The sequence below is a fragment of the Paramisgurnus dabryanus genome, chromosome 1, assembly GCF_030506205.2.
Source record: "Paramisgurnus dabryanus chromosome 1, PD_genome_1.1, whole genome shotgun sequence".
Taxonomy (NCBI): Eukaryota; Metazoa; Chordata; class Actinopteri; order Cypriniformes; family Cobitidae; genus Paramisgurnus; species Paramisgurnus dabryanus.
In genome coordinates, this window is record NC_133337.1 from 65,560,708 (window position 1) to 65,588,628 (window position 27,921).

The window sequence follows — 27,921 nt, forward strand, 5'->3', positions numbered from 1 at the left end:
TATTACCTGCTCTAAGACATCTTTATCAAAAATACTTTTAAATAAAATGTAACTTTTCTAATGAAATAATTTAATATGTATACAAAATAAATTTTATACCATAAAAACATACACCTATAGAGTAATATTTAAAAAATCATGAGAAACATTACATTAAAGTGTTTCAGAACTTTTGGTATTGTATACTTGAAGTACAGTACGTTGCAGGTAAGTGATGGCTAAAATTTCATTGTTCCAGTGACTCTTTGCTTTAGCTGTTTGGCCTCTCCAATGGGCTATAAATTGGCAACCCGGCTTTGACTACACAAGTATTTTTACAAGCCATGACATTTTAAGAGAATGAATGTCCTTCAGACATGTAAGTGCTTTTCAAAACACAGCTTATTAAAGAAAACAGAGATGTATGTTTGGAGTGCCCTATGCGGTTTGTTTCTGTATAGAGACGACTTGGCTTGTGGAGAATGGAGGCCTTGTTTTTCACAAGAATTTAATTCTGAACGTGTAAGGCCTGCTCATTGTGAACTACGTAAATAAATGGTCGCCTCTCTCTGTTCGCTGCTGAATATCTTTTCAAAACAGATTTCAAGGAAAATCAACAAGGAAAGGTCCTCTCTGTTTAGAAACAAATTCTATGGCTTGAATTCAAGGTTGAAGTTACTTAAAACATGAACAAACGTCACCCCAGTAAATGTTAATGTTGGTCTGATGAAATGGACTTACAAGTTACAGTACAGTTGGTTTATTGGTCTGTTATCTTGACATGAATGTGAAATGATCTGTGGCTGGGCTCACATGTTGAATATGACTTGGGTTTTGGTGTGTGTGTGTTTTGGCCTGGGCGCAGGCTGCAGGCGATCTGAACGCAGGGGAAGTGTGGACATGAATGCAGTGAAGAGCACTGAAAACAGTCCAGGTCAGAGCTGTGCAAGTACAGACCATGACTCCAGCTATATGGGGAAACCGGACCTCCAACGATCCCCACACAAAGAGCATAGGAACGGTGAGTGTATCACTTACAATATGAAATGCTTCATGGGGCTTGCACAGGACTTCCTTATACACATTGCAAATCTAGGTGCAGAATGAAACAACCTGCTTGCAAAATCATGTTTATTTACTTGTTAATTATGATGTACTTACATTTTATCTAAAAGCACTTTCATCTTTCTTTACTTTCATCTTATTTACATTTTTTTAGAGGTGCAATCCTTAACTTAAGAAAATAAAAAATAAGCTACTGAGCAAGGGCATAAACAATAAGTAAACCATACTATGATTCCGGATTTATAACAATTTGAGCTGCCAAATCCGCTTTCACAGGAATTTATTTACTTATTTATTTTAAGTTATTTGTCAACTAGAGTTAATATAGGCATTTGAATAACCCGCAATTTTGTTAACAGAGATGTTTATAGAAAGGCAAAAGTTAAGGATTGCAGCTTTAGGTCCACATTTATTAAACAGGGCAAATTGGCATGAGAACGCAATTACAAAAAACATCCTATAGACCCTTTTTTTAGACCCTTAAACACTGAGGGGCTGTCCACACGGAGACGCGTGTCACTGTATACGTATAAATTTGTTATCGTATTGGCGTTTCATCCACACGGTTCCGGCGTTTTGGGAGACTGAATCCGCTATTTTTTGAAACTGGGTCCTAAAGTGGATAAATCTGAAACCGACACCCTTGCGGTTTTGTCTGTACAGCCAATCCGTATATTTTGTGAAGGGAAAACGTCATCACATCACGTGTCGGAAGCGTCACACGTAACGCAACAAGTGGTTCAGTGGTTTCGTGTTTACGGATTATTTTTTTAGTGCAAGGAAAAAAATGATCGGATAGGGAATGCACCGGCTTCGTGTGGACATGGTATGAGTTTTTTGTGGGTGGAGTACACATTTCCCTGACCACTTAATTAATGTTTGCTAGCAAGTTTTTAAATTTGTAAAATCCTGTTTTATCCAAGTCCGCTCACTGTCAAGGGGCCGCATTTACGCACAAAACGGCTGAAAATGTGCGTACGCCACTTCCCACGCAAAGGTTGTGATCTATAAAAAATACTTGACAGGAGAATGTGTGCACCTGTAAGCAAACTCTGACCAATGCATACGCACATTCTGGAGACAATTAAAGGTAGTGAATGAAATTCAGATTGAAGAAAGTAAATATGACAAGAACAATTATAATTATTGATGCCACACACACACTAAATTTCACTTCATATCATATGTTAGACCACGTTATCGTGACAATGAAATCCAGCAGTGTTATTTGCGCTTTTACTAAGCGATTCAAAAATCTAATTTCAAATTGGAGCCGCTTCTCTGTCGATTCTGGCACCCAGCAACTCAACAAGATGACATTTCTGTTCGTTATGTACCCGACTCTGTGCTGGTTTGTGTTGGCCACCTCGGGTTTACCAGTAAATTGCTGAATGCAAGCCTTAGTAAATTATGTTGGATGATTCATTTAAATGCTCATGCCCTTTCCTTTATTACAGTTATTGTATTCCATTATCTATAATTAAAGTAGTTTATTCATTTTATACTTCAAATGTCAAAGTAGGACAACTTACCTTAAAAAAAATTCTCTCTTCAGAAAAAAAATGGCCAGGTTTTTCTTTCTACCTGTATAAGTGACCATTGAGTAAAAAACATGACTTTGTTTGAACAAGTATGTAACAAGAAGTCTTGCAGGAAAAAGTTCATGAAAGATTTTTTATAAAATTGTTTTAGAGAAAATAATTTTGTTGAGTATGTTTCTCCAACTTGGAGTCCAAGTCAATTGCTTTCGAGTCAAAGTCAAGTCTTTTTGCTGCTTTAGTGGAAGTTGAATCCAAGTTTAAGATTCGAGTTTCGCGCTCTGAGTATTTGTTCTCTAATAGTTTGAGATTTTGGTCCAAAGTACAAAAGTACATTGGGGTCATTGATAAATTCATACCTTCAAACCAAAGCCACTGGTTTATGAACACTTTATGAAAATGATTTAATAATTTTCCTTTATTTCAAAATGTGAATATTCCTCTTTGAGAAAAGCAATTATTTTTGCCAATATACATACCAGGTAAATAGGTAAGCATGCAATGCAAAGCTTTGCCAAGTAACTCCCCTGGCCAGATAAAGCAAGATTGTTTGAACATTTTATTAGAACCAGCTGATGAGTAATCCATGCTGAAATATCCGTACGCTCTGCTTTTCCACTTCATAGTCGACTCAAACCAGCATAAATGGCACTTGAATCACAAGGTTTCGAGTATTTGTGGAATGCTGAGATAGAATCTGTATTTTTAGAATGATGGTTCCCTGGACTCACGACTCAATTGTGAGAGAAAGACACAGTTTCCCACTTTACTTTAAGAGCAAACTTTTCCCCACTTTTCCATGATGTCATGTGTGGAGTTTTGGTGAAAGCAGTTGGGAAGGCAAGGGAACATATGCTTGAATGTCCTTTATTTAAGCCATTAATGGTTTCTTTTGGTAACACTTTATAATAAGGGTCTACAGTATGAATCATAACTAAGATAAAAATACTATTTATTTAAACATGAACTGATGCTAAGTTAAGACATGTACTAATCATACACCAATGAAGAGTCATAATTAACTTTACTTGATAAACAATGTTTTTTTTTTCATTAATTTATTAATTAGTCATGTGAAAGTTAATGATGACTCTTCATTAGCTTAGGTTTAGTACATTCCTCAACTAAGCATATGTTCATATTTAAAAGTTCCATATTTCTAAGCTTTCTAGAGTTTTATTAGGTTATAACATCCTTAAGAATATATATTTTGCAGCTTAAGTACAAGAAACAATGTTTTTTTTACAGCTCCTCCTTCAGGAGCTCTGCTAAGAACAGGTTGTTTTGGCCTGTTATAAGTAATATTCGTGAGCTTTTCTGATTGGCCTGTTGTTTTATGAGTGAAATGCACAGTTGAAATAAAGTTACCCATAGAAGTAGAGTACACTAAATGTTAGGTTAGTAAACCAAGAGACACAAAGACTAAGAAGTTTTAACCTCACCATGTTTAACCCAATAAAAAGAGGTGACCCTGAATAAAACCGGGTGGGCAAAGCATACAACACATGTGACCTGTGCTGTTCAAATGTGTCAATGCGGACATTCAAATTTTGAGCTGCAGGCAAAAGATATGGGCTGTACATGTTGATTTTGATTGGAATGTAGTTTTTTTTTTTATTAAAAATAAGTAGCTACATTAAGCCCTCGTCCAGCGATCCAAATACTCTAAATGGTCATTTTACATCTAAAATGATCTTTGTTTGTATGTTTTCTGAGAGGTAAATGCTTAACCTAATAGGCAAAGTTGCGCACTTTTTGGGGGGGTTTTAAAACATTGCAGGAATTAGAAAATAAAGAACTTAATTGGTGTTAAAATGGTTATAAAGAAAGATAAAGTTTGGGACCTGATTTAATGTTAAAGAGCAGCAAGACTCGAAAACTGTCTTTGTCGCGTTCAATGACCCCGATATTTACACACAGGGCTTGACATTAACACACGCCAACCCGCCAAATGTGGGTAGAATTCCGCTGTGATGGTAAGACAGACAGTACCACTACTTTGGCAGGTTGAACATCATTTTTTTTATTGTAGTTATAAGTTGTATAAAATTATAAACAATGCGCCATGCACCACTGCAAAACTACAACTCTCTAGGGTTATTTACCAGAGACCAATCTGCATCTAAGCTAGTAAATTCAAGTAAAAATTGCTTGATTTAAAGGCATTTTAAGATGCTAAAGTCAAGTTTAATCATGTAAAATGTATTTTACCAACAACAAAATTGTGGCCAGTAAAAATGCTGGGTGGCTAGTAACTTTGGAAAATATCTAACCACTTTGGCTAGTGAGCAAAAAAGTTAATGTCAAGCCCTATATACACACATACAGAGAACTAAAATTAAGATTTTTTTTATGATTACGCTTGCGTGCCATCAAGGTGGATAAAATATTTAATATTTCTCATTCTTTGGCGCAATTGGCAGTTACACCGTTTGACCTTTTTCAGGTCCATTCAGTCTTAACTTTCATAAAAGTGGTGCAAATGTTAATTTTTTTATTGCACAATATTAACATAAATACACTATGTGCATTGAAAAAACCTGATGCATGAATTTAAAACGTGCGTGTTTTTTAAAAAGATTTTTGAATTTCTCATCCTGCCAAACCATTTTTGTCACTGACCAATTAAACAAAATTATGATTTGATAGAAGTTATGTCATGTGATGTTTATTTGTAGTGTTATATTGTTGTTGTTGAATTACTCAATTCTGTCCGGAAAATGGCTTTCTAATTGGGTGGGCCACAAATCAAAGTGGGTGGGCCTGTCTACACCTCTGGTGTCTGTAAAACAAATAATGTCTGGTTTTAAGCAGATATTCAATCAAAACTTGTGGCTACCAAAGAATGCAACGTTACAAAACAACACGTAGCATAAAGTTAGCAACACGTTAGCAACTATTTAATGTTGCATAAAAGTTTACAATATATCATTTCAGATTTCTCTGGCTCCATAATGTAACTTAATCTACTCAAAGATGTTGCAGTCACTACTTTGTTGGGTCCAACCTCAAATCCACAACCTGTACTGTAAGTTAACTTTTCACACATTTTAAGTAGGGCTGCACAATAAATCACACAATTTAAAGCCGGTTCCCTAAATGGTAAATTGCCATTGCCTGCGTTCAGAACTGACAACCGGCAGGCTTCTAAAAGCAAGTGATGGCGATTTACTACTTTAGAGCCCTACTTAAAATGTGTGAAAAGTTTACTTACAGGTTGTGGATTTGAGGTTAGACTCAACAATTAGGAACTGCAACATATTTGAGTAGATTCTTGGAGATACCGGCATTGAACTGTCCTACATTGATGAAGCAGTTATGTAAAATGTTTAGAACAGACGGCTAAGGTCAAACTAATTGTTGTGGATTTTCTGAATAAATGAACATTAACCATTCGTCTCGTGTATATAAAAAGCCTTTGCAATGATTTAGTTTCCTGACATCCATCGATTAAAAAGCATTTTCGTGACATGGTGCGATATTCCTTGGGGTTTGTTTGGCAGAAAACGGGTGGGGCAGCAGTGGGTGACAGTGCTAGGGGTGGTGACTGAAGGTGGTGACTTCGTGTTCCTGACGTTACGTTTTTACGGAAGTCACAACAGCTTGTGAAAAATCACAGCTGCTTCAAGCAGGCTGTGTGAATTTTACTCTGAAATGACAAGTTTTGAAACTTATATGGTTCTAACATATCCCCTTGACCTCAGTTATCATGGAAAAAGCCACGAAATTTCAGACTTGACAATATGGGACCTTTAAGTAAGAATTCATTTGGGTATTAGTTCATCATGATTCATGGACCCTTGTTATTAAGTGTTAATTTTATTTTTAATTACTTTCAATAGGACGCCTTATAAATGCTTAACAGTTGTGTAAAGATCAAATCTAAATGAAAGATTGCTGTAGTCTACATTGTCTGATAATTGTAGTATTTCCCTTTAGTGTTTTGGTTGCATTATGTTGAAAGCACTCTTTAAGAAAAATGAAAATTCTTCCCACATTTTTCCTTTTCTTTAATTATTTATAGAAACATACCCAAGCTAAATACTGTACCCATACCTAAGTTCTTCACAGCGAAGCCATATAGTATAAGGACTTTTTTGGTTCCTCGAAGAACCATTTAGTCAAAGGTTCTTTAAAGAACAATTTCTTATGATGGAAAGCACCTTTTTTCATTACAAAAACATTTTTTCCCCATACAAATGAGCTTATAAAATGCAAACACTGATCACCATAATGGCGGTTTGTTAAATTGAAATTCAGTTGTGCTGGCAATTTTCTCTCTCACAATGGCAGTGTCGTGGTTGGATATTGCAGATTAATGGACTTTATTATCCCCTTCTGACATCACAAGGGGAGGAAAATGTCAATGACCTATTTTTTCACATACTTGCAGAGAAGGATTTACCAAAACTAAGTTACTGGGTTGATCTTTTACACATTTTCTAGGTTGTTAGAAGCACTTGGGGTCCCAATTATAGCACTTAAACATAAAAAGTCAGATTTTCATGATATGTTGCCTTTAAAAGTGCATGCTTGCCTGTTGTGCTTGTTGTTTTGTTCAAGTACCCTCAAATATACATCAAGAAATTTGATAAACTAAATATAACTAACCATACTTTCAGGGATTTTACACATACCTTAACACCTTGTCTGTTAATTAATTTATCTGTGACTTACTGTTTCCTACATAAAATCATCCTACATAACATAAAGACCATTCTGTAAAAATATATCCTTTATCTTTAATATTAACCGAGTACGGTCAACAGGCCCGGTACTAGGCTTGCTGGACTGGGGGTGCAGTCAGGATTTTTGGGTGGGCAGCCATTCCTCGACTAAAATGATTCATACACTAAAATTATGGATGTTTCAATCCAATATTATTTTGCATAGGCTATGTCTTAAAATAAAGGGCCATTTATATGTCCTTTTGAACGTTCAAATTTTAAAAGTAGATCCGATTAGATTTATAATGATTTATAATGTTATAATGATTACACTTAATGTAGTTTTACACATTAAGTCACAGTTAATGAAATCAGGCAAGCAGGTGATATTAATGCAAAGCTGTACAAATAGCTATATTTTAATAATGTGTACACTGCATTTAATCTATTATAGATAAATTAAAGCCATTCTTATAACTACCCAACATATGCCTTTCTTCTAATAAACACTTGTTATGCACTTTATTTCCACTTCTCGAAAATTTTCTTCATTTAAAATAATGCATTTTCAATGTGATATGTGATGAGCTATATTTTCATTAATTCCTGACCCTATCTTGCTGCTGAAGCAACCTCAAATATCACAAGAAAGCACAACGCTTTAAATAATCTATATTGAAACATCATGAAAGCAATTTGACATGCATGACAAATTCGTCAAAGGTTATCCTGTTTGCCTATAACAGCACCAGACAAAAGCACAAGCCCTAAAATACTGTAAATGGGATTTGCGACGAGACCAAAGATAAATCACACTGCTTTGTACATAACACAGCAAGTTAGATATTATAATACAACGCAACATTATGCAATACAACGTTTTACCCTACGATGACCTTGCGGAGTGAAAGCTCCTCCTGAACTTAAATGTCTGTAGATTTTTGTGTGTGAAGTTTTTTCTCAAACGCGAGCTGAATGAGATGATGACGATGAAAAAAACTTTAAAATTTGAATGTAAAACTGCACACAATGCTCAGCTGTTACAATGCTGTATATTTACTGTATAACCATCTTATATCAATTATATCTACTATATAGTATGCCATAACCAAACTGCATATTCTAATTTTAAACTAACAGAACTACGTCTAAAACAAACACATTAAATGTCGCTGGAGACTTGCCATTGGCTGTTGTATTTGAATGAATAAGTAATGAGGTGAGTCTAAGAAAGGATAAGGTGCTATTTTGGGCATGTTTTCCTATAAAAAAAGTTTCATTTTAATATGTGTTGTGTTATTACGTTTATGTAATACTAAATTGCATCGTTTCTGATATATATTTTAAAGATGCAGTTTTTTTTTTGTCACTGTCATAGAGAACAGTAGTAGTTTTCATGTGAGTTAAATACTGCTGAAGAGAGCTTCAATGCTTGAATAAGCTAATCAGGCAATAGTGGGCGGGAGCCGTAAACACTAGCTTTACCAACAGAAGACGTTTTATGTATAAAGAGACTCCATTATTTTATGGTTGGCTGAATATTTTTGGGGGGCAGAAGGAAAAGCCCCCCCGTAGACCCGGCCCTGACGGTCAAGTAAAACATTTGAAATCAATGACTGAAATCAAACTTTGACACTCTTAATCTCATAATAAGATAATGTTACTTTAGCCTGGATTTCACATTAACATTTATCACCGTTAATTCAATACGGGTTTGCATTATACCGTAGTAATTCCAGATCCTTTGTGGAAGAATGCAGTTTTATCAACAAACTCCATGTGTTTCAGATCATCTTGAAGTGTTCTGTCCACCGAAGTGCTACTGTTTAGTAAAACAGATTTTCATTCCACAAACCTCAAGCCATTGTTTGTTAGTTAATTTGTCAGTGAGAGGTTATGCTGCTTTGGCCTATTAAAATAAACCATCTGACAACGTGAGGATTTTCCGCATTTTACAAAGTTGTTGTCATCTTGTTCATTTGTCAGTCATCTCAGAAATGAGCAGAATGACGTCAAGATCAAAGTGAAGCAGAAACTGCTTTTGACAGGGATAAGCTGAACTGTTAAGCAACGTCATCACTACATTCCTGGCTGTCTAAAATGAACATTCTTTATCTCATGAAACCTCTGTTACACTATTTGGACTGGTTAAAAAAATTGTTAAACTTTTTTTAAGCAAAGGAAATGATATGGATACACAAATGTTTCTGACGTAGCTAAGCCTGACGTAGGGTTTACACTCAACTTTTTTACGTCCCAGTGGTTTAAAGGTCCCATTCTTCCTGTGTAAGTCTATGCAAAAAATGCCGCCACCACCAGCTTTGTTGGTTTAGCAAAGTTTTAATGTGCATCCATATTTATTTTTCACTCTTTTTTATTCAGATACAAACAAGCATACAGGACAGGACTCAACTAAAGCATTATTAGGAACACCATACTAATAGCATTATCCTGCTGGAAATAGCCATCAGAGGATGGTTACATGGTGGTCATAAAGGGATGAACATGGTCAGAAACAATGCTCAGGTAGACCGTGGCATTTAAAAGGATGCCCAATTGGCACTTAAGGGCCTAAAGTGTGGCAAGAAAACATCCCCCACACCATTACACCACCACCAGCAGCCTGCACAGTGGTAAAAAGGCATGATGGATCCATGATCTCATTCTGTTTACCCCAAATTCTAACTCTACCATCTGAATGTCTCAACAGAAATCGAGACTCATCAGACCAGGCAACATTTTTTCAGTCTTCAACTGTCCAACTGTCCAGTGTTGTGGCTTCACAAATGCTTTGCTGCATACCTCAGTTGGAACCAAGCGTGCCGCACAAGCCCTGAAAAGTGAAGCCAAAACGTCTCGATCGCCCCCCAGTGACTGGTCCCAGTATAGGTCATAAACCCCGCCTCCCCATGTTATTCAATGGGACTTGAGACCAACTAAAAAAATTAATTACACTTCAATTACCTTTTTTCCGAAGCTGTTTTCTGTCATTTACTGTAGTTTTTATCACGCTGATGTAAATTCAAATGTTTGTTTTTAAAATAGGTTTGTGTTTAGTTAGTTATTTAATGATATAAAAACGGTGGTGTCCCGTCATGATTGACAGCTGTGATATCGTGTGATATGCGCATTCTACGAGACCGAGGGCGGGGGTTTTGACTTCGCGGCTTCCCTAACTGCTCACTACTGCGCATGACTGGTCCCGAAATCGCTACTGCGCAGACTCAAGACACAAGATGTCAGGGCCATATCGGGACCCTGGCGGCTTCACTTTTCACCAATGGAAGAGAGCGAACAGGCGTCGTCCATCTTTTTTTTACAGTCTATGGTTGGAACAAGTGGTTATTTCAGTCAAAGGTTGCTCTTCTATCAGCTTGATTCAGTCGGTCCATTCTCGTCTGACCTCTAGCATAAACAAGGTATTTTAGTCCACAGGACTGCCGCATACTGGATGTTTTTCCCTTTTCACACCATTCTTTGTAAACCCTAGAAATGGTTGTGCGTGAAAATCCCAGTAACTGAGCCGATTGTGAAATACTCAGACCGGACCGTCTGGAACCAACACCCATGCTAAGCTCATAATTGCTTAAATCACCTTTCTTTCCCATATTGACATTCAGTTTGGCGTTCAGGAGATTGTCTTCACCAGGACCACACCGCTAAATGCATTGAAGCAACTCCCATGTGATTGGTTGATTGGATAATTGCATTAATGAGAAATTGAAAAGATGTTCCTAATAATCCTTTAGGTGAGTGTATGTACACAACATTTTTTAAGAACTAAATGTTTTTCGACTTAGAGATTTTCATATTTCATTTATGTTTAAGAGGTCCTGCAGTTGCTTGCTATTGCTCAAGTGGAAGGGAAGTTTACCCTAAATACTTGACACTTCAGCTTATACTTTTATACGGTTTTAAACACAATTCTTGTATTTTCTGGTTGCATTCTTTCTAGTAAAGACACATATATACATATACAAGATATTTTGTAAATTTTCTTACCGTAAATATATAAACAAAACAATCTTATTAGTAATTTGTGTTGCTAAAGACTTTATTTGGCCAACTTTAAAGGTGATTTGTTTTTTATTGGCGAATTGGTCCAGATGTTTTCCGATTATGAAAAAGCAGCCAACAAGTGTTCAGCATACATGGGAACTCATTGAATGCTGTTTAAAAGCATAACAGGATGGACCTCATAAAAATGATTGAGAGAATGCCAACTCCTATCCCTCGATTTCATGTAATTGACCTAACTATTCTACAATGTTGAAAAACGTAATAAAGAAAGAGTGGGTGTGTCCAAACATTTTAGTTGTAGTTAGTGGCAAGGCAGTAAATTGACGGCTGCTCCATCCAGTCAGAGACACAAAATAGTTTTGTGGAAAAGAAGAAATTATGCATAAATGAAAGGAATCGCTACAATAATAATTACTAAATAAATTTGTCATACTTTAATCAGATCATCAAACTAATTTACTTGTACCTACTTGGATAGTTTTAAATACAGTTTTAAAGTGACAGTACCTTAAAAAATCTGCTTAGTGTAATTATGTTAATCACACAACAGAAGACAAAAGGAAAATCACTTCTATAGCTTTAAAAAGGTTCATTATATTTAATTTATTGAATGAAAGCAGTGTTATTATTTATTTCTATTTCTGTACCTACTACTGTTCGACCTTACTTTATTTGCAAATTCGATCTTTTCCATTTTCATATGCTTGTAATTTCTTGGCTGGTCCTTATTTTTTTCCCAACCCCTATTTTTGCTGACCCAAAAATGATTCGATCCATGAGTAAAAAAAAACTTAATGTAATCCGTTTAACCATCACTGTTATTTGAGAGTTGGCATTGAGGTCTATCCCTTTTCACCAAGTCCACTCAGTTTTAAATTTCTTCCCTCGCTACTGGTTGCACTGTAGTGTTAAACACTGTCAGAAAAGGGTACAAAAGCGTGTCACTGGGACAGTACCATTTAAAAGGTTCTTATATGTACCATGTGGGTATGTACCTTTTAGGTACCAGTAGCCTATCTTTATACAAAGGTGTACTTTTTTTACCCCAGTGACTGCTTTGGTACCTATATTCTAAAAGTGTATACTGACATGCCAGGAGCATTTCTGAATAAAAAATACCAAGCAGATTCAAACAGGCTTTATTTTAAAGCTTTACCTTGATTTAATGAACCCAGATAATATAGCAAAGTGGCTCCATGCGCCAGAAATGGACTTTACCTGCTTTGCTTTATAGTCATTTCATGCAAATTAGAGTTTTACTTGATGCTATCTCAGACCTGAAACGAAGGGGAGAAGGAGGCTCTGACAAAAGTTTTTTGGCCCTTATGCTCAAACTAACACCTGCTATAAAATACTTATTTTTACAATCTGGAATGGGTGGAAAGCTTCACTAATGGCGCTTTTCCATTGCATAGTACCCCACGGTTTAGTTTAGTTTGGGTCGGGTCAGTTTACTTTTGGGAGCTTTTCCATTGGGTGCAGTACGTAGTACCCGATACTTTTTTTCGTACCACCTCGGTTGGGGTTCCAAGCGACCCGAGCTGATACCAAACGTGACGCGAAAACACTGTAGGTCACTGATTGGTCTGAGAGAAGCGTCATCGCTATAATGTAAATATTAGCTTTAGCTTACTGCTAGCTTGCGCTGTCTCAAGCAAACATTTTGTTATCTGTGTTCTGCTATAAGTTTCCAAACACCCTTTTAGCGATGAAAAACATCCACAGGTTGAGAATCCAGGACACCATAACAGTTTTTTCCATACTTGCAGTTTGTGGCGGCACATTCGCGATGAGCACGTCCGCATTATTATGCTTAAATGCAACTTGAATGAGGCTCAACGGAGCGCCGTCGACTGACGCCACGGGTCGGGTGTTTGAACAGAAACTGTCATGTGAGACAGAGGTAGTTATAAACGCGATGTGCAAACATCTATTTGTGGTGGCCAATTTTAATTTTGTGGCAGACTGAGAAATAAATGAATGTATGGGAATGTACAACAACGCTCTCACGTGTATGATGTCACAGCAGTAGGCAGCGTAAATATAACGACACGCCTATAATCCCTCCCACTCCGAAGTGATAATAAACTCGATGGAAAAGCTAACCACACCAAAGTGAGGTGAGCTGACCCGACCCAAACTAAACTAAACCGTGGGGTACTATGCAATGGAAAAGCGCCATAAGACTCTTTCATGTGAATTCCATGCTGATTTTGTGGTGACGATGGGTAAGAGATTATGTTCATCTGTTTGGAATTCCCTGTAAAGAAGACTTGATCTCAGGAGTTACAACAACACGAAGCTTGGCATTTTTCTACGCACAATACACTAAATGCCATTACCTTTACATTCCAGATAATAGAAATAAGTGGCATGTTTAGTAGTACACTGTAAAAAACATCAGCATTTTTGTCAAAACAACATTAAAGTAACCAAAAATATAGGTTTAACAACTTATAAAAACAAGTTGAAATAGTTTATTTATCAAAGGTCAAAACTTAAAATTGTAGGTTCAATTGACTGAAACAAAGTTGTTTTAACTTTATGCTGCATTTTTTATAATGTATTTTTCTCAAATGAACATATATTTTGTGCTACTTTAACTTAAATTAAGTTAAACAATTTCAATTTTTCAATCCATTAACTTCGTGTTTGTGTTTTTTTTTTACAGTGGAAGAATTCCATCAGATATGATTTTTATTTTTACTCAAGTTCATTAGATTATGTTTAGACTGCAGGCATTAATGCTCAATTCGGATTCTTTGGTCAGATCCAGTTTTTTTTTGACTGTTCACATTACGTTGCTAAAATCCAAATTGAAAAGATCAGATTCCATGTGGTTTGTGATGTTTACATTGGCATAGACACACATGGGTCATATGAGCAAGAATAATTGCATTTTGACTGCAGTCTAGGGATGTGCATGTGTCATCCATAGGTCTGAAAAACACGTACTCTATTTACTGGGGGGCGGGGCAATCAAAGGAGCAGGGAGTATGCATCATTGTGAAAATGAAAATATTTTTATTTAAAACACTCAAATAAAACTTAATTTTGAAGAAACTATGACAGAAAAATTAACACATACTAGATTATTAATGAATTAAATGTTTTTAACAGAAACCTCTAACAGGAAAAGCTGCGTGATGAAGTGAAACTAAAGGGTTAATAAACACAAACCAAAGCACTTTCTATATGACGCACTCTACATAATATTAAGCCTTATATACAACATAAATGCATTATACAACGTGCATGTACTGGAGAGAAAGATGAACTCCTGTTGTGGATGTGCACTACAACAGCGAGCTTTAAAATGCATCCAGTCAAAGCACAAGCTTCATAACATTAAGCAGCTTTAAGTCTTTTGCTATCATCTAAGCGATGAGGTGTGTCGTGTTGTCCTCTCACCTGTTCTCAGTCAAGATGTAATGTTAATGCTTGTATGGCTGTTATCTCTTGACATTTGATGTTTAAATATGAGATGAGAACCCATTGAACTTGTGATGGCGCTGTACATTTTGCCTTTGACTGACTGTATTTTCATTGGACCAAAAGTAAATCACAAAATCAAGGCATCCTTTTAAACCATAGGGCCTCAGTAATGTGAGGTGTGTACGCTTCACGTTGCGCGGATCGGCGGGGTTGCTGCGGCACGTTTGTGCTTTGGGAGCAGACTTATCTGTTTGTTTTTGAGTCATGCATGGTACTGATGTAATTCGCCGGTCTGCGCAGCTCAACCCAACGCCATAACCACAAAAAAATAAACCTACAAGATCATCGTTTTCGTGATCAATCGTTGATGCCACGTTCGAGTACTCGAGCAATCGAGTACTCGTGCCCATCCCTACTGCAGTCTGAATGTAGTCTTAGAAGGGCACATGGTGGGCCCACTAAATGTGTCTTTGCAGACAAGGGCCCACCCTTATAATTTTGTCATGGGCCCCACACTGTCAGAACACAAACACATGGTTCTGACACTGGGGCAGTACCCTTTAAACGTTCCTAATATGTACCATTTAGGTTCCGATATGTAAACATTTGGTACCAATATGTACCGTTGAGGTACTTGTATGCACTCTTTAGGTGCAAAGGTGTAGTTTTGGAAAGCTGAAGTCTCTTCCCAGTGACAGCTAGGGATCATTTTTGACATTTTTTTTCTGACAGTGCAGTAATTCTAGCCAAGGACCAGATGGTCCCACACAAGAAACTTCAGTCGAATAACTGCACAAATGGCTCGCATCACATTGTCCTCCAACAAGATTTGTTTACTTCGAACAGTCTCAAATCATTTATCAGCTAAGAAAACAAGAAAATCAGAAAAATGTATCGGAAAGAACAGCCAAGGCACAGTGCTGATATGATCAGCATAAAATAAAAAAACAACAAACATTTTGGAGCCACAATGTTCTCTCTCATTAAGTAACAGGTGGAATGCACTGTAATGCATTATTCCAGCTATTGTTGTGCCTTTCCAATTTATCCATGAAACCGCTCGCATGTCCATGCATCACTTCATTTCAACTTTGAAAGGAGTCGCTAATGAGGATTAGTTGATGGATAATACATTTCAGCTGCTATTATCAAGCCAACACATCCATAAACATAAATAGATATTTATGGCACAGAGGACTGGAGGATAAAAGATGAATAGAAAAAATACTACAGTATAACAAATTGAAAAGGCAAGTGAAGAATGTGGACTGAGTTGTTTCTTGTTCCTCTCGGGAGTCTGGTAATTAGTATCACATTGGGTTGCATTTATAGGATGAAAACTATACTGTGAGGTTGAAAAAAATATTCAGGATCATTATTTTGGTTGCAAATGTTTTGCAAATATGGCAAGTGTTCACAGCACAAGACATTGGTAGTTGATTTTGTTGTAAGCTTTGAAGAATGCCTGCATATAGCCAATAGTTGTTCACCTATCTGGAATGTACAGTTGAAACAGTTTTTTTTAGCTAATATAAATAAGGGGCACTGTTGCTACAGAGAAAAAAAGATATCGCAGTCCCTCACCTCTAAATTACTCTCTCGTGAATACTCTACATTCATGTAAAATCCAAACAAGATTTATAAGCGAGGAGATCTGAGGTTATGTTGCTGAAAATAAAAAACAGGGGTAGTGATGGCGCAGGGTGAAAGACCTGGGTTCGAATTCACTGTGAGACACCATTGTGTCCCTGAGCAAGACAATTAACCCCTAGTTGCTCCAGAGGCGTGCGACCTCTGACATATATATCAATTGTAAGTCATTTTGGATAAAAGCGTCAGCTAAATGAATAAATCAAAATAGCAAAAAAATCAGATATAAATTGCTTAATGTCTGTTTATTTATCATTTGTTTTGTTGTGGTTAAAGATACAGTATAGGTTATTGCGGCATCAAGTGGTGAGATTGCGAATTGCAACCAACCTCAATTTCGAAACGCAATGAGAAGCTACGGTAGCTGCCACAGGACAAACATGTCGTCGTTGTCGTCTGAGACAACGTAGGGAGTGTTTGACTGTTAACTCTTTTCCCACCAGCATTTTAAAAAACTTGCCAGCCAGCACCAGCATTTTTGGATTTTCACAAAAGTTTAATGCCTTTCAGAAATTATGTTCTTTAAATATATAAACATACAATATATCAAAGGAACAAACAGACCCTCTGCTTTAAAAAACAAAAATCTGAACTTTATTTGTTATCTTTTTATCACCTCTCAAATATGGGTAGGTTTCTCCAAAAATACCAAATTTTGAGCAAAAAGCTGAGATAACTGCATTTTGTTTAAAGAGTAACTAAACCCCTGGTCAGAGCCTGACTCCACCCACTCTAATATTTGAAAAATGCAAGAAAAGTGGGCAGATCCCAACAGAGATAGAGGGGACGAACTAAGCTCGTACAAAGTGTGTGGTGAGTTTGAACCTGCTTACGTTACGAGGTATTTTTGGACCCAACATCCAATAGGAAAATTCAACTGCACTAGCTACCGTTCAACCTGAAGAGGGCAGCACTCAGACGTTTTTACACCATATATTGTAGTATTGAAATACTTTATATAAATGTCAAAAAAATTACTAAAATCAATGAACAGCACTAATAAAGCATCATTCTTACAGATCATTAACTAAAAAAAGTTGATTTAAGGTTTAGTTACTCTTTAAGGACTTTTATCAGACTGAATCAGATTCAGGGCGATCCTTAAAACATACACAGAATTTGAACTGTTTGCCCTAAGGGCGCCACCTAGTGGATAATAGCAAAAATACGGATTGCCGGAAAAAACTGGTCATTGGCAGAGAAGCATTTTCTTTTAAATGGCAGGAAAAGAGTTAAAGGACAAGTTCGGTATTTTACAATTAAAGCCATGAAATAGAACAGTTTTGACTGAAATTTGGACATATGATGCTGGCCCGAGAATTTTCGGTTTCTGTTGTATCAGCCCCCACCTCTACAATGGCTGTAACCAACAGGTTTTATCGTCCTGAACGTTGTTTGTATTCTTGCAATTGGCAAAGGTGGATTATCGCCACCAACTGGGCTGGAGTGTTTATTATTCAAGCTCTTAAAGGAAGAATATACGGGTGTGAAGCGTTTGGAACAATAGGTCCACAAGTTTACAACGAATAGTAAAACACTTGTTGGAAAGCATCTTTTGCAGCGATTTTTGTGTGAGCATATCAGTGAACACCCCTGACCACTTGGTGAGTTTCACGTCTTTGTAAACGAAAGTTTAATGCATTTAAGGAAGGATTGTTCCAGTGCACCTATACAGCCATTGTAGAGGTGGGGGCTGGTACAACAGAAACCGAAAATACTCGGGCCAGCATCAAATGTCCAAATTTCAGTCAAAACCGTTCTATTTCATCATAAACAATCCGAAAACAGGGCTTTAAGTGTAAAATACCAAACTTGTCCTTTAAGGGCTACTATAGAAACATGACTGTGAATTCCATGTACAGTAAGGGGACCTGTGGTGTATGTAGATAAAATGGCTCATTCTAAGGTAATAAAAACAAAACTGTTCATTACTTAAGGTCTTCATACACAACACAGTTATATATATTGTATGCATTTCAGTCAAGACATCCTTTTAAAAGTTAAACAATGCACATTTAAAAAAAATGTTGTGGTCAAAAATAGCTATGCTCTCTCACTAATGTTGCACAGTTGCTATTTAGTTGAAGGAAAAGTTCAGGGAAAGGAAGTAAAGTGATATTACTGAACCTAAACATAACAGCCTGATAAAAAGTTCTCATTTACAAGAAAATGCGTCTGAGGGTTTTGCATCTGAACTCCTCGAATGTCATTAAATAATGTTCATTCATGTAACTAGGTAAATCCTAATTGCAAATCAAACCAGAGATGTGTGTTATGTCCTAAAATGCGACCACACATTAGACCCATTTGCTACCACACTTCCACGAAAACTAAAGCCATATACACACACATAAATCATTTAAGACAGTCTCTGTGTTTAATTTCTTCAGCAAATGATTGGTTTAATCACTTCAATCTACACTATGATCTAATCCAACCATTATAAAACTAACATTTAGATTGAACAGATCCATGCAAATCCACCAAACTATCAAATAGCTTAATTCTTTCATCGTTTACGGCAGCAGATGATAAGAGCTTTTAGCTGTAATATCCTCTCTCCTAAGCAGTGAAACCGGAAAAGATTAGGTCATTGCATTCAGCGCTCTATTTATAGACATTTAACGGCTGCATATTAAACAGAGCACTTAAGAAATTCAATTAAGAAACCACTCGGCCACAATGACCTAAAAACAACCCGTGAGGCCATTCTGAAACACAGGGCAGTGGCTCTCAAACGCCCGCTTGCATACGTCGGGGGGAGACTTTAAACCACGGATTTTGGTGCGACAGAGATTAATGGTCGGTTTCTTTTTCCAGGTGTTGTATTGTGGATACAAGAGATTTGGTTTGTGAATTTTACCAAGGGAGAAATCCTTTCCTTAGAAAGGAAAACAGTAACACAATATACAGCTCTTATCCAGCTCAGATGAGAAATGAAGTAGCTGCTGTGCATTCCTCTTTAAAAACAGCAAATTTTGGAATTGTTCAAAATCGCTTATATGAGTTCTGTGGAAAGAGGCTTCCTCTAAGAGAAAATTTAAATGCAATTTTTCAATTAAGATTACCGAAAAGTGTTTAGGTAGAGAGTAGTGTAAATAACGCCAAAGTCATGGGTTTGATAAGTCATGGGTAGAATAAGTCTGAGGTTCATACAAGGATAAACACAGTGGGGAACCTTCAGGGCCTTCTACGCCTTCAGAGAAGGCCTAAAAAATTAATAAAAAGATTTTTTATAATAATAATACAAATAAATAATATAGTATTCAATAAAAATATGTTTTTACATTTTAAAATTTCTATTTAATTCAATTTAATACAATACATGTAATATATTTTCTCTCATCTGTTCTAACGTTAAGCTTCCTGTCAGGTTCATGTCATGAAAACTTCTAATCCAATCAGAATCGTCTGTCTCTATTAAGGCCCGGTTATCTGGCTCATTCATTGGTTAGGACTTCATGAATCCCAGGGAAGGCCAAGCTATGTGTTTTGGTGTGGAGAGTGACGGGCAAATCGACCAATCACGTTTTGATTTCAAGGGGGCGGGTAAAAAACAAAACATTGTAAGCCTTCATGAAGTCCTAAGCATGCAACAAACTGGATGCGAGCTGCCGTAAAACACCAAAGACGAAGATCATAGACCGTTAATATTAATACAGTCTAATGGCCCGAATCTCTGCGGTGAGAGTGGTTGAGGTAAATGGCGGAAAACGTGATTGATGTTGTGGCTAGCTTGATAGGGCTGAGGTAAAAACGAAATTACTTAAGCGCGTACTCGTGAAGAGCACAGCCGGGAGAAGCGCGTGCAGAGGAGCCTGTGCATATGACGCGAACACGAGAAAAATAATGGGTTTAATTATACTTTTACTTCCTGACAGTTTCACTTGTTACGTGAGGATAGTAATGACTGACAGACGATGCCGAATTACATACAATATAATTTCCTAACAAAATCTGAGAGAATGCGAAAACATTCAAATATTTTTTTCCCCGCTATACTCAATGGGCAGGGCGGAGATACATTTTGGTAGCCCTCGGGGCTCGGGCTAGAGATTTTGCGAGCCCTGGATATCTTATAACAACAGTTATAAGCCACAAGGAGGTGCACTGAGAACGCAGGGTGCTATATTTCCCCTTATGAAAAAGATTAACAAGGTATCCTACAGCTAAATATATATTTCCAAAAAATAAAAAATAAATTAAAGAACATAATTTAAGCTTGTTAAATGCAAATTTACAGAGCCCCTGACTGTCATTACAGAGCAGCAGAGTCTGTATTTGTGTTTATCAGTTAAAGTAATTTTAAACTTTAAAACTGCATTTAAAGGCAGACAGTGCCCATTCTGTAATTTAACTTTGCGTGCTCAGAATTTTTACACGTTCACTTTATGATTTAACGAAATACGAATAGCCTAGTATTATGGATGGAGAGGCATTTGCACTTCATTGCATATTTTGAAGGCCCAGCTGAAGTACCCACGGTTCGCCACTGGATAAACACATATTTTTCAGTGAACTGTAATCACTTACGCAAGCAATAGTCGTCATTTCACTGTTTAGGCTAACTATAAACCAAATATAGTCTGGCTATGAGTAACCCACTTCTAGCCAAAAACTTAAATTTGGTTGCATATCGTTTTTGTCACAATAACTTGTTGCGAGATGTGTACAGTATGATATTTCATCATGTAAGCAAAATCAGCAGTGATTACAAGGTATTTGCTTTCAGTTATTTATTTTATTTATTTTTGGGCTATGTTTGGACTTTATTTTTGGGATATCTCACAGACAGCCCAAATTTTGCCTTCCTTAAGCCTAGACGTGTGGGCTATGTCTATTAGACGTCTTTTAAATGTTAAATTGCTTGCTGGTTAGCGACTAGCAGTAGCAGAGCGACGCAGTCTCATTCATTTCTATGGAAGCTTGGCGAAACAAGCAAAATTGACTGTTGGCGATCGGATGGGCATGTCCAGCGACGCAAGAAAGTCAAGAAAAGTTTAACTTTATGCAAATGATGAGTGATTTTTGGGTGCGACTACCAATGGGAGTGAAACAGTGGTGTTTGTCATCTTTCTCACGCCAGTTACTGATTGGACTGTATTTATTTATTTATTTGTTTGACAACCAGATTTAGAAACAGAATATTAATTTTAATTATACAACAGTTCTTTCTGGTTCTCGAATCTGATTAGCTAAGAGCCCAGACGTGCGATATTCTGCATTCTGTACTTTCTTAAGATCTTGTACACAACTAAAGCACAGGACCGATCTTGGGTTTGGGATCTTTTGACCTTGACATTGTAACCGTTCATACATTTGATTTTGTTACCACGCCAGATCGATTTACATTCGTACTTCGGCTGTTTCCAAACATCTGTATGATCCGAAGGTGAAATAAAAGAATTAATTTGTGACCCCGCTCGCAAACAACTTAGGTATGTATCAAAGCCATAGAGAAGGTAAGTTAGAACCATATGTTAATTTGAATGGAAAGCATCTGGAGATGATGAGGTCTGTGCTGTTGATGATAGGAATGCACCAAACGCGAACAGCAGTGTGAGAGAGGCAGGCAAACATACTCGTTTCAAAGAAAACAAAAGCACACTAATGTGTTGCAGCTTTGATTCAACAGGCATCGCAAATAACAGCGTAACACTTTAAGGCTTTATTACTGCGCTTTCTAATTCATCTCCCTGCCAGCATTGAGAATCTCAAAACAATTGGAGACTTTATTATTCAATAAAGACGCAATATAATCAGATTTACAATTTCCTTCCCAACACGAGAACATGCGGTATTTGGAAGATTTTTACCTGCGCTGTTACTCTGCATGCATCACTCTTGATGGTGGTCTTTGTTTAATGAATCCGGGAAGATTTGCCAGGGAAGTTCTCTTTTCGATAGGAGCCAAACAACCACGTTATATAGGAGAATAATTGGTAATGCTTCATTTGAAATCCTCTCTCACGACAGGCCAGGGAATCACAACACAACATCACTGCAAAAGAATGACTTGTTAACTTGGTATTTTTCTCTGAAGTACAAATGTCAAAAAGTCTTAAAGGGGACATGTCATGAAAAATCTGACTTTTTTCATGTTTAAGTGTTATAATTGGGTCCCCAGTGCTTTTATCAACCTAGAAAATGTGAAAAAGATCAACCCAGTAAAGTCTCTGCAAGAATGTGAAAAAATAGATAATTGAAATTTGGCTCCCCTTATGATGTCAGAAGGGGATAATACCGCCCCTTAATCCAACCATGGCACTGCCATTTAGTGCAGAGATGTAGAGAGAAAAAAAATTCAGCACAATTTGAGTTTCCATTTCAACAAATCATCATCATTGTGAATGTGATAGGTGTTTGGATTTCTTATTTAAAAGGACACACCTAAAAATGGCACATTGTTGCTCACACCTACAAAGTAGCAATTTTACCATGCTATAATAAATTATCTGTGGGGTATTTTAAGCTTAAATTTCACATATGCACTCTGGGAACACCAAATATTTATATTACATTTTAAAAGTTTTTTTAGGCAAAAAATTGAACTGCTAAAAAATTTGCCAATGTGGTTAGCCAAAGTTTTCTTGAATGAAGTGTTTTAGAAAAAAGTTCAAGATTTTTGCAGATTGTGAGATCTTTTTGCTTATTTTAAGCATATTAAATTAAATGTATTATTATTATTATTATTATTATTATTATTATTATTATTATTATTATTAATAAAGACTACTTATTTTCTAAGATCATTTTTCTCATCAAGAAAATCCATCTTGATTTATGAATTGTAAGTTATTTGTAGTGTGATAAAGGCTATAATATGCTGATGTGTCAACAGTTAAGAATACCTTCATAGTTCTCATAGTGATGGAAGTGAAAATGTTTACCTTATGGATACAAATAGTAGTTATGGTATAAAATACCCATAAAAGTGTAAAATAACTTTGAGATTTTGTTATTGATACATCTACTGTATGTTTGCGTTATGTACAGCTTAATCTAAAAATTGAACCGCCTGCTTAAAAGAAAAAAAACGTGTTCAGGACTATGAACATGGACGTCACAAGGTTAAAGCAATGATAATTTGCAATGAGATCTCTGATAGTTGTGCAGCTGTATATTTAACCTGTGATGTGTACTTAGGGTTTAGCAGGATAACATGAGCCAGACTGTTGTGACCTATCAATGAATTTGTACTTTATTGTATACTGTGAGTTTAGCTCTCTGGTGTTCTGCAGATGTAGCTTTAATGGAAAAACAAACAATTTCCATTGCATTTGCTTTCAATGTATTTTTTTAGTTATTATGGTATTTTTATATTAGCTTTAAGTACACTTTGTCATTCGAGAAAGATCAGATATCAGCGGTGAACTGTCTTTAGTTGTCATATCTGAGTGCCTTTGTCTTTATTCCCTGTCAAGTCAAATAGCACATGTTCTCATTAGACGTGCAGGTTATGTGTATGCCAGGTTAGATGTGGTATTCATTAAACCGTAATACGGGGAATCAATCAAACGGTGCCTTACATTTCTTTTGAAAGCTGCCTATCCCAAAAGGCCAAAGAAAACAGGAGAGGAGGGGTCATATTTTTAAAGATTTCCATTGAAATACCAGCAGCTATGGGAAACGGCTAAAATACAAACAACAAAATACCATTTGTATATTGAAATTTTTGCAATAGCGGACATTTGAGTGATTCTAACAGACAACATGCATCACTCAGGTCTGAATGTTAGCTTACTGGATGCTCTGGACGGTTGCATAAACTGACAAGTTAGTCATAGATTTTTTTCCCTTCTAAACTGGTAATATCTCGTCGTCCGTTACGAAAAATCAAAAGACACATTCAACCAATTTAAAATGTTTTAATATAGAATTACTTAATTTTGCATAATGATTAAATTGCATCAATCCGGTATAAACTCAAAAAGTTTAAGTTTTATCTTTACAAAAAACCCTGAAACTTGGCAGTTGAACTTTAACTTTATAATGTTCAGTACCAGATGTGTGAGTGAGGAGATTTGCTGAGATTGGTCAAGAATCCCAATCACAAGAGGTGAGCCTCTGATATCACAGAATTGGTTGTCTTGTCTGAACTCAATAGATGCAATTGTAAAGAGATGGATATAAACAGACAGTGGAGGACAGATAAAGAAAGATGAAAACTAAAAGCAACAGGGCATCAGAAGACATCAAAAGAGAGGCCATTACTGCATTGTTCACGAATGTAAAAACTAGTTTTAAAGTTGCATTGTCTAACTTTTAGAGGGATCTCTTGGCAGAAAGGAAATGCAATATAATCTACATAACTATATTATCAGTGGTGTATAAAGACCTTACATAATGAAGTGTATTGTTTTTTTTTACCTTAGAATGAGCCGTTTTATTCTCTATACACCGCAAGTTCCCTCACATGAAAGTCGCGGTCATGTTTCCACAGTACAGTAGCCCTAAATGGACAAACTGCTCTACAAAGCGCATTTCATCCCATAAAATTTACACACACCAAAAGCAGAGGTGTCAAACTCAGTTCCTGGAGTGCCGGTTTCCTACAGAGTTTGTCTGTTTCTCAATATGCGTTCTTCAGCGATCTTGCGTCCTTCTGTCCTCGCTCTACGTCAACATTAACTGTCGAAGGTCAGTTCCAATTCTCAAGAACCCATGTACAGCGGACGCATGAAAATACCCGGATATGTTCTTGATATTGAGGATGCATCGAGTGCAGACTTGCGCGTTGAAATCTGGGAAGGTCACGTGACCAGCAGGAAGATCACACACATCTCAATTCTCACAAGTGCGTTCTGTGTTCTCGCGAGTTCGTTCTTCCAAGGTCGCCTGGCAAGACCAGTCTCCACGAGGACGCAAGTCCGTTCTTTGCGTTCTTAGAATTGAGAAACAGCCAATAGCTCCAACCAGCCCCAACACACCTGTCTCAAAGTTTCTAGTAATCCTGAAGACCTTGATTAGCTGCATCAAAGCTGGATCTAAACTCTGCAGAGACAATGGCCCTCCAAGGACAAACGAGTGTATTTACATAAACTGCCACTGAAATGGATAACAGTACTTTTAAGCGAATATATTTTGAATAAATATTTTATTTTAAAATTATATATAATTTACTTAGGTGCTCATTAAACAAGTTAAACATATTTAATTGCTAAAAAACGTTATTTTGTGTATTTGGTATAATACAATGTGTTTGTGTGGTTTATGGTTAAAAAACACATTATTTTCCACATACCGTACATTTTTGTACTGTAGCTCCAGATTTCAGTCTCTTCCTGAAACGCACGGATTTGAAAAGCTGTGTGTCCCTGATTGGCCAGCTCATCTGTACGTGGTGATTGGCCTGAATACCTCTGATGTCAGCTGGTAATGTGACGCTCCTTACCATGTTTCAAAGATTCGGGCACAATGAAATGCTGACAGAAATTAATTTATAGGCTGGGAGTCCAAGCGGGAGGAATTATGATAATGTCGGTCTTGTTAACGTCAACTGGCCCAGGAAGTAAACTGTTGCTTACAATCCGTGTGTTTGTTGTAGTCCAAGAAAAGATTAACGTTGGAGACGGTAACTCGTGTCATTGTTTACTTTGGGGTTAGTACCTTTTGCATATCGTTAACATGTACTAATACACTTAGGGTAAATCTTATTCCCATTTTTTCAAGAAGTCTCAAGTGTGCTGAGAATGTGAAGTTTCAGCTTAAAAGTCCCCACAGATCATTTGTTATAGCCTCCCCAACAGCCCCTATTTGGGCGGAAGCAAAAAGTGCTGTTTTAAAGCATCCATAACACAAGATGTTTCTGCGTATCTGATGTTAATCATGAGTAGCTAGCTATAGAGTAGTATTACATCCTTCATATCTCAGAGTCTTTAGTTTTATCAGATTTATAAACGACAGATCAGCTTTACAGATTCTTTCCGATAACGTACAAATAAATTCGAAAGGAGGAGTTACAAACTGCGGGAGGAGCAATGTTTGTGTCGTTTATGTAATATGCACTTACGCGCCTATTTCCAATATAACACACAAGTCTTTCTTATCGCATGCAACTCATGACCCAGTTGAGACTTTTCAATAAAATCCAGCGTTAAACACACACACATGCATATCCATTGTTTCAATAATGCTGGCTTTCTTCTTCTTACATCCAAAACACACTTCTTTCTTGCCATTGTTAAGTCTTGATATAAAACAAAGCTGTCGTGTGAAGTGATGCCTGTGATTCGGCTCTCGCTCTCCCACTGATTGACACGTGGGCATGGTTTTCTGGGGGAAGTGCCCATAATAAAAAGTGATGCGTATAGCTTACCCCTGAAACATCAATGTGCCCCCCCCCTTAAATGTGCGTACCTTTAAATGCAAATGAGCTGCTGCTTTCGGTTAAAAAAATAGATTTAATCCTGCTAATACAGTATAGGGTAGTATGTTTAGCTGCATTAGTGCTACAACATGCTAACAAAAACCATTTGGGTAAAGTTAACCAATCTGTTAGTGGCTGTTGTTGGGGCTTTGTTAGTGTGACATCACATTAACAAGAGAATCAAAACGGCATGTCTAGTGAGTGGATTTTTTTCATTGTAGGGTGGTTATGTTCACACACTGCCAACACACATTAATGTCCAAACACCTTGTAAAAGTGGATTTTATGGACCCTTTAAACAGTCGCCGTCGATAATTTTGACCTGCCGCCATTTGTCTCTTATATGTGAAAAGCTAAGTGGTCTTTCGTGTTATGAGTTAAAATTGTGCTATGTATGTGTACACCTTATTTTGTAAATGTGAAATGGAGATCTTTTGCTGAGTCCTATATGTCTGGACCATTACTCCAAATTTTTTATTTCCCCTGCTACAGTACTTTGAGGAATATCATAGGTCTATTTCTGTTAGCTCACTAACCAGACTCCAACTCTGACAACGTGTAACCCGCCAAGTTGGCTATAGCGAATTAAAAATGTTACCCGCCACGGTTGATTCTTACCTGTATTTGGCGTGGGGAGTTAATTCCAATACTGAGTCAACCAGTGGTGTCAGTCTGAGGTGGGACTACCTGCTTATCTGTCTAATGGAAGAAAAAGTGTTGTTTAAGATTAAAGTATAGTGCCTTATAATGTAGGCAGGTGTGCTGTTATGACTACATGTTATGACTGCATTGCCATCTAACACACAGTTTCATTCACAGCTAATTAGAACAGAAGTTAGTGTTGATTTCCCTGCCAAATACATTTCCCTCCAGAAGCCACTTCCAGTGCATTCCTCATGTTAGGCCTCAGGGTGATATGTAGACTTCAGTGAAAGACTGCTGTCATTTCTGAGGTCACAGACCAGTTAGGTCTGGAACCGCTCAGCGCGAAGGATTTGTTCTAGTGGCCTGGTCGGGCCAGTGGTTTCGAATTTTTCTTGGCCTGCCAAAAATTTTAATGGCCCCACCGCAACAAATCACTAAAACAAACATGCCTAATTATTGTTTTTATGGTTTTTGACTGTATAAATTGGTAAATAAATAAGATTATGTCACCAAAAACTACTTTTGGATGACGGGGGGATGACATGACTGGCCC

General features: G+C 36.9%; 1 protein-coding gene across 1 annotated transcript in view; it reads left to right on the plus strand.

The window, feature by feature from the left end:
• The first annotated feature begins 847 nt into the window (after positions 1 to 847).
• Positions 848 to 27,921, plus strand: part of myocd (myocardin) — a 76,559-nt gene continuing 49,485 nt past the window's right edge. Inside the window, exon 1 of the mRNA XM_065253552.2 lies at positions 848 to 1,000. Within this exon, the coding sequence (XP_065109624.1) occupies positions 880 to 1,000 (121 nt within the window). The 5' untranslated portion in view covers positions 848 to 879. The remainder of the gene's footprint in view (positions 1,001 to 27,921) is intronic.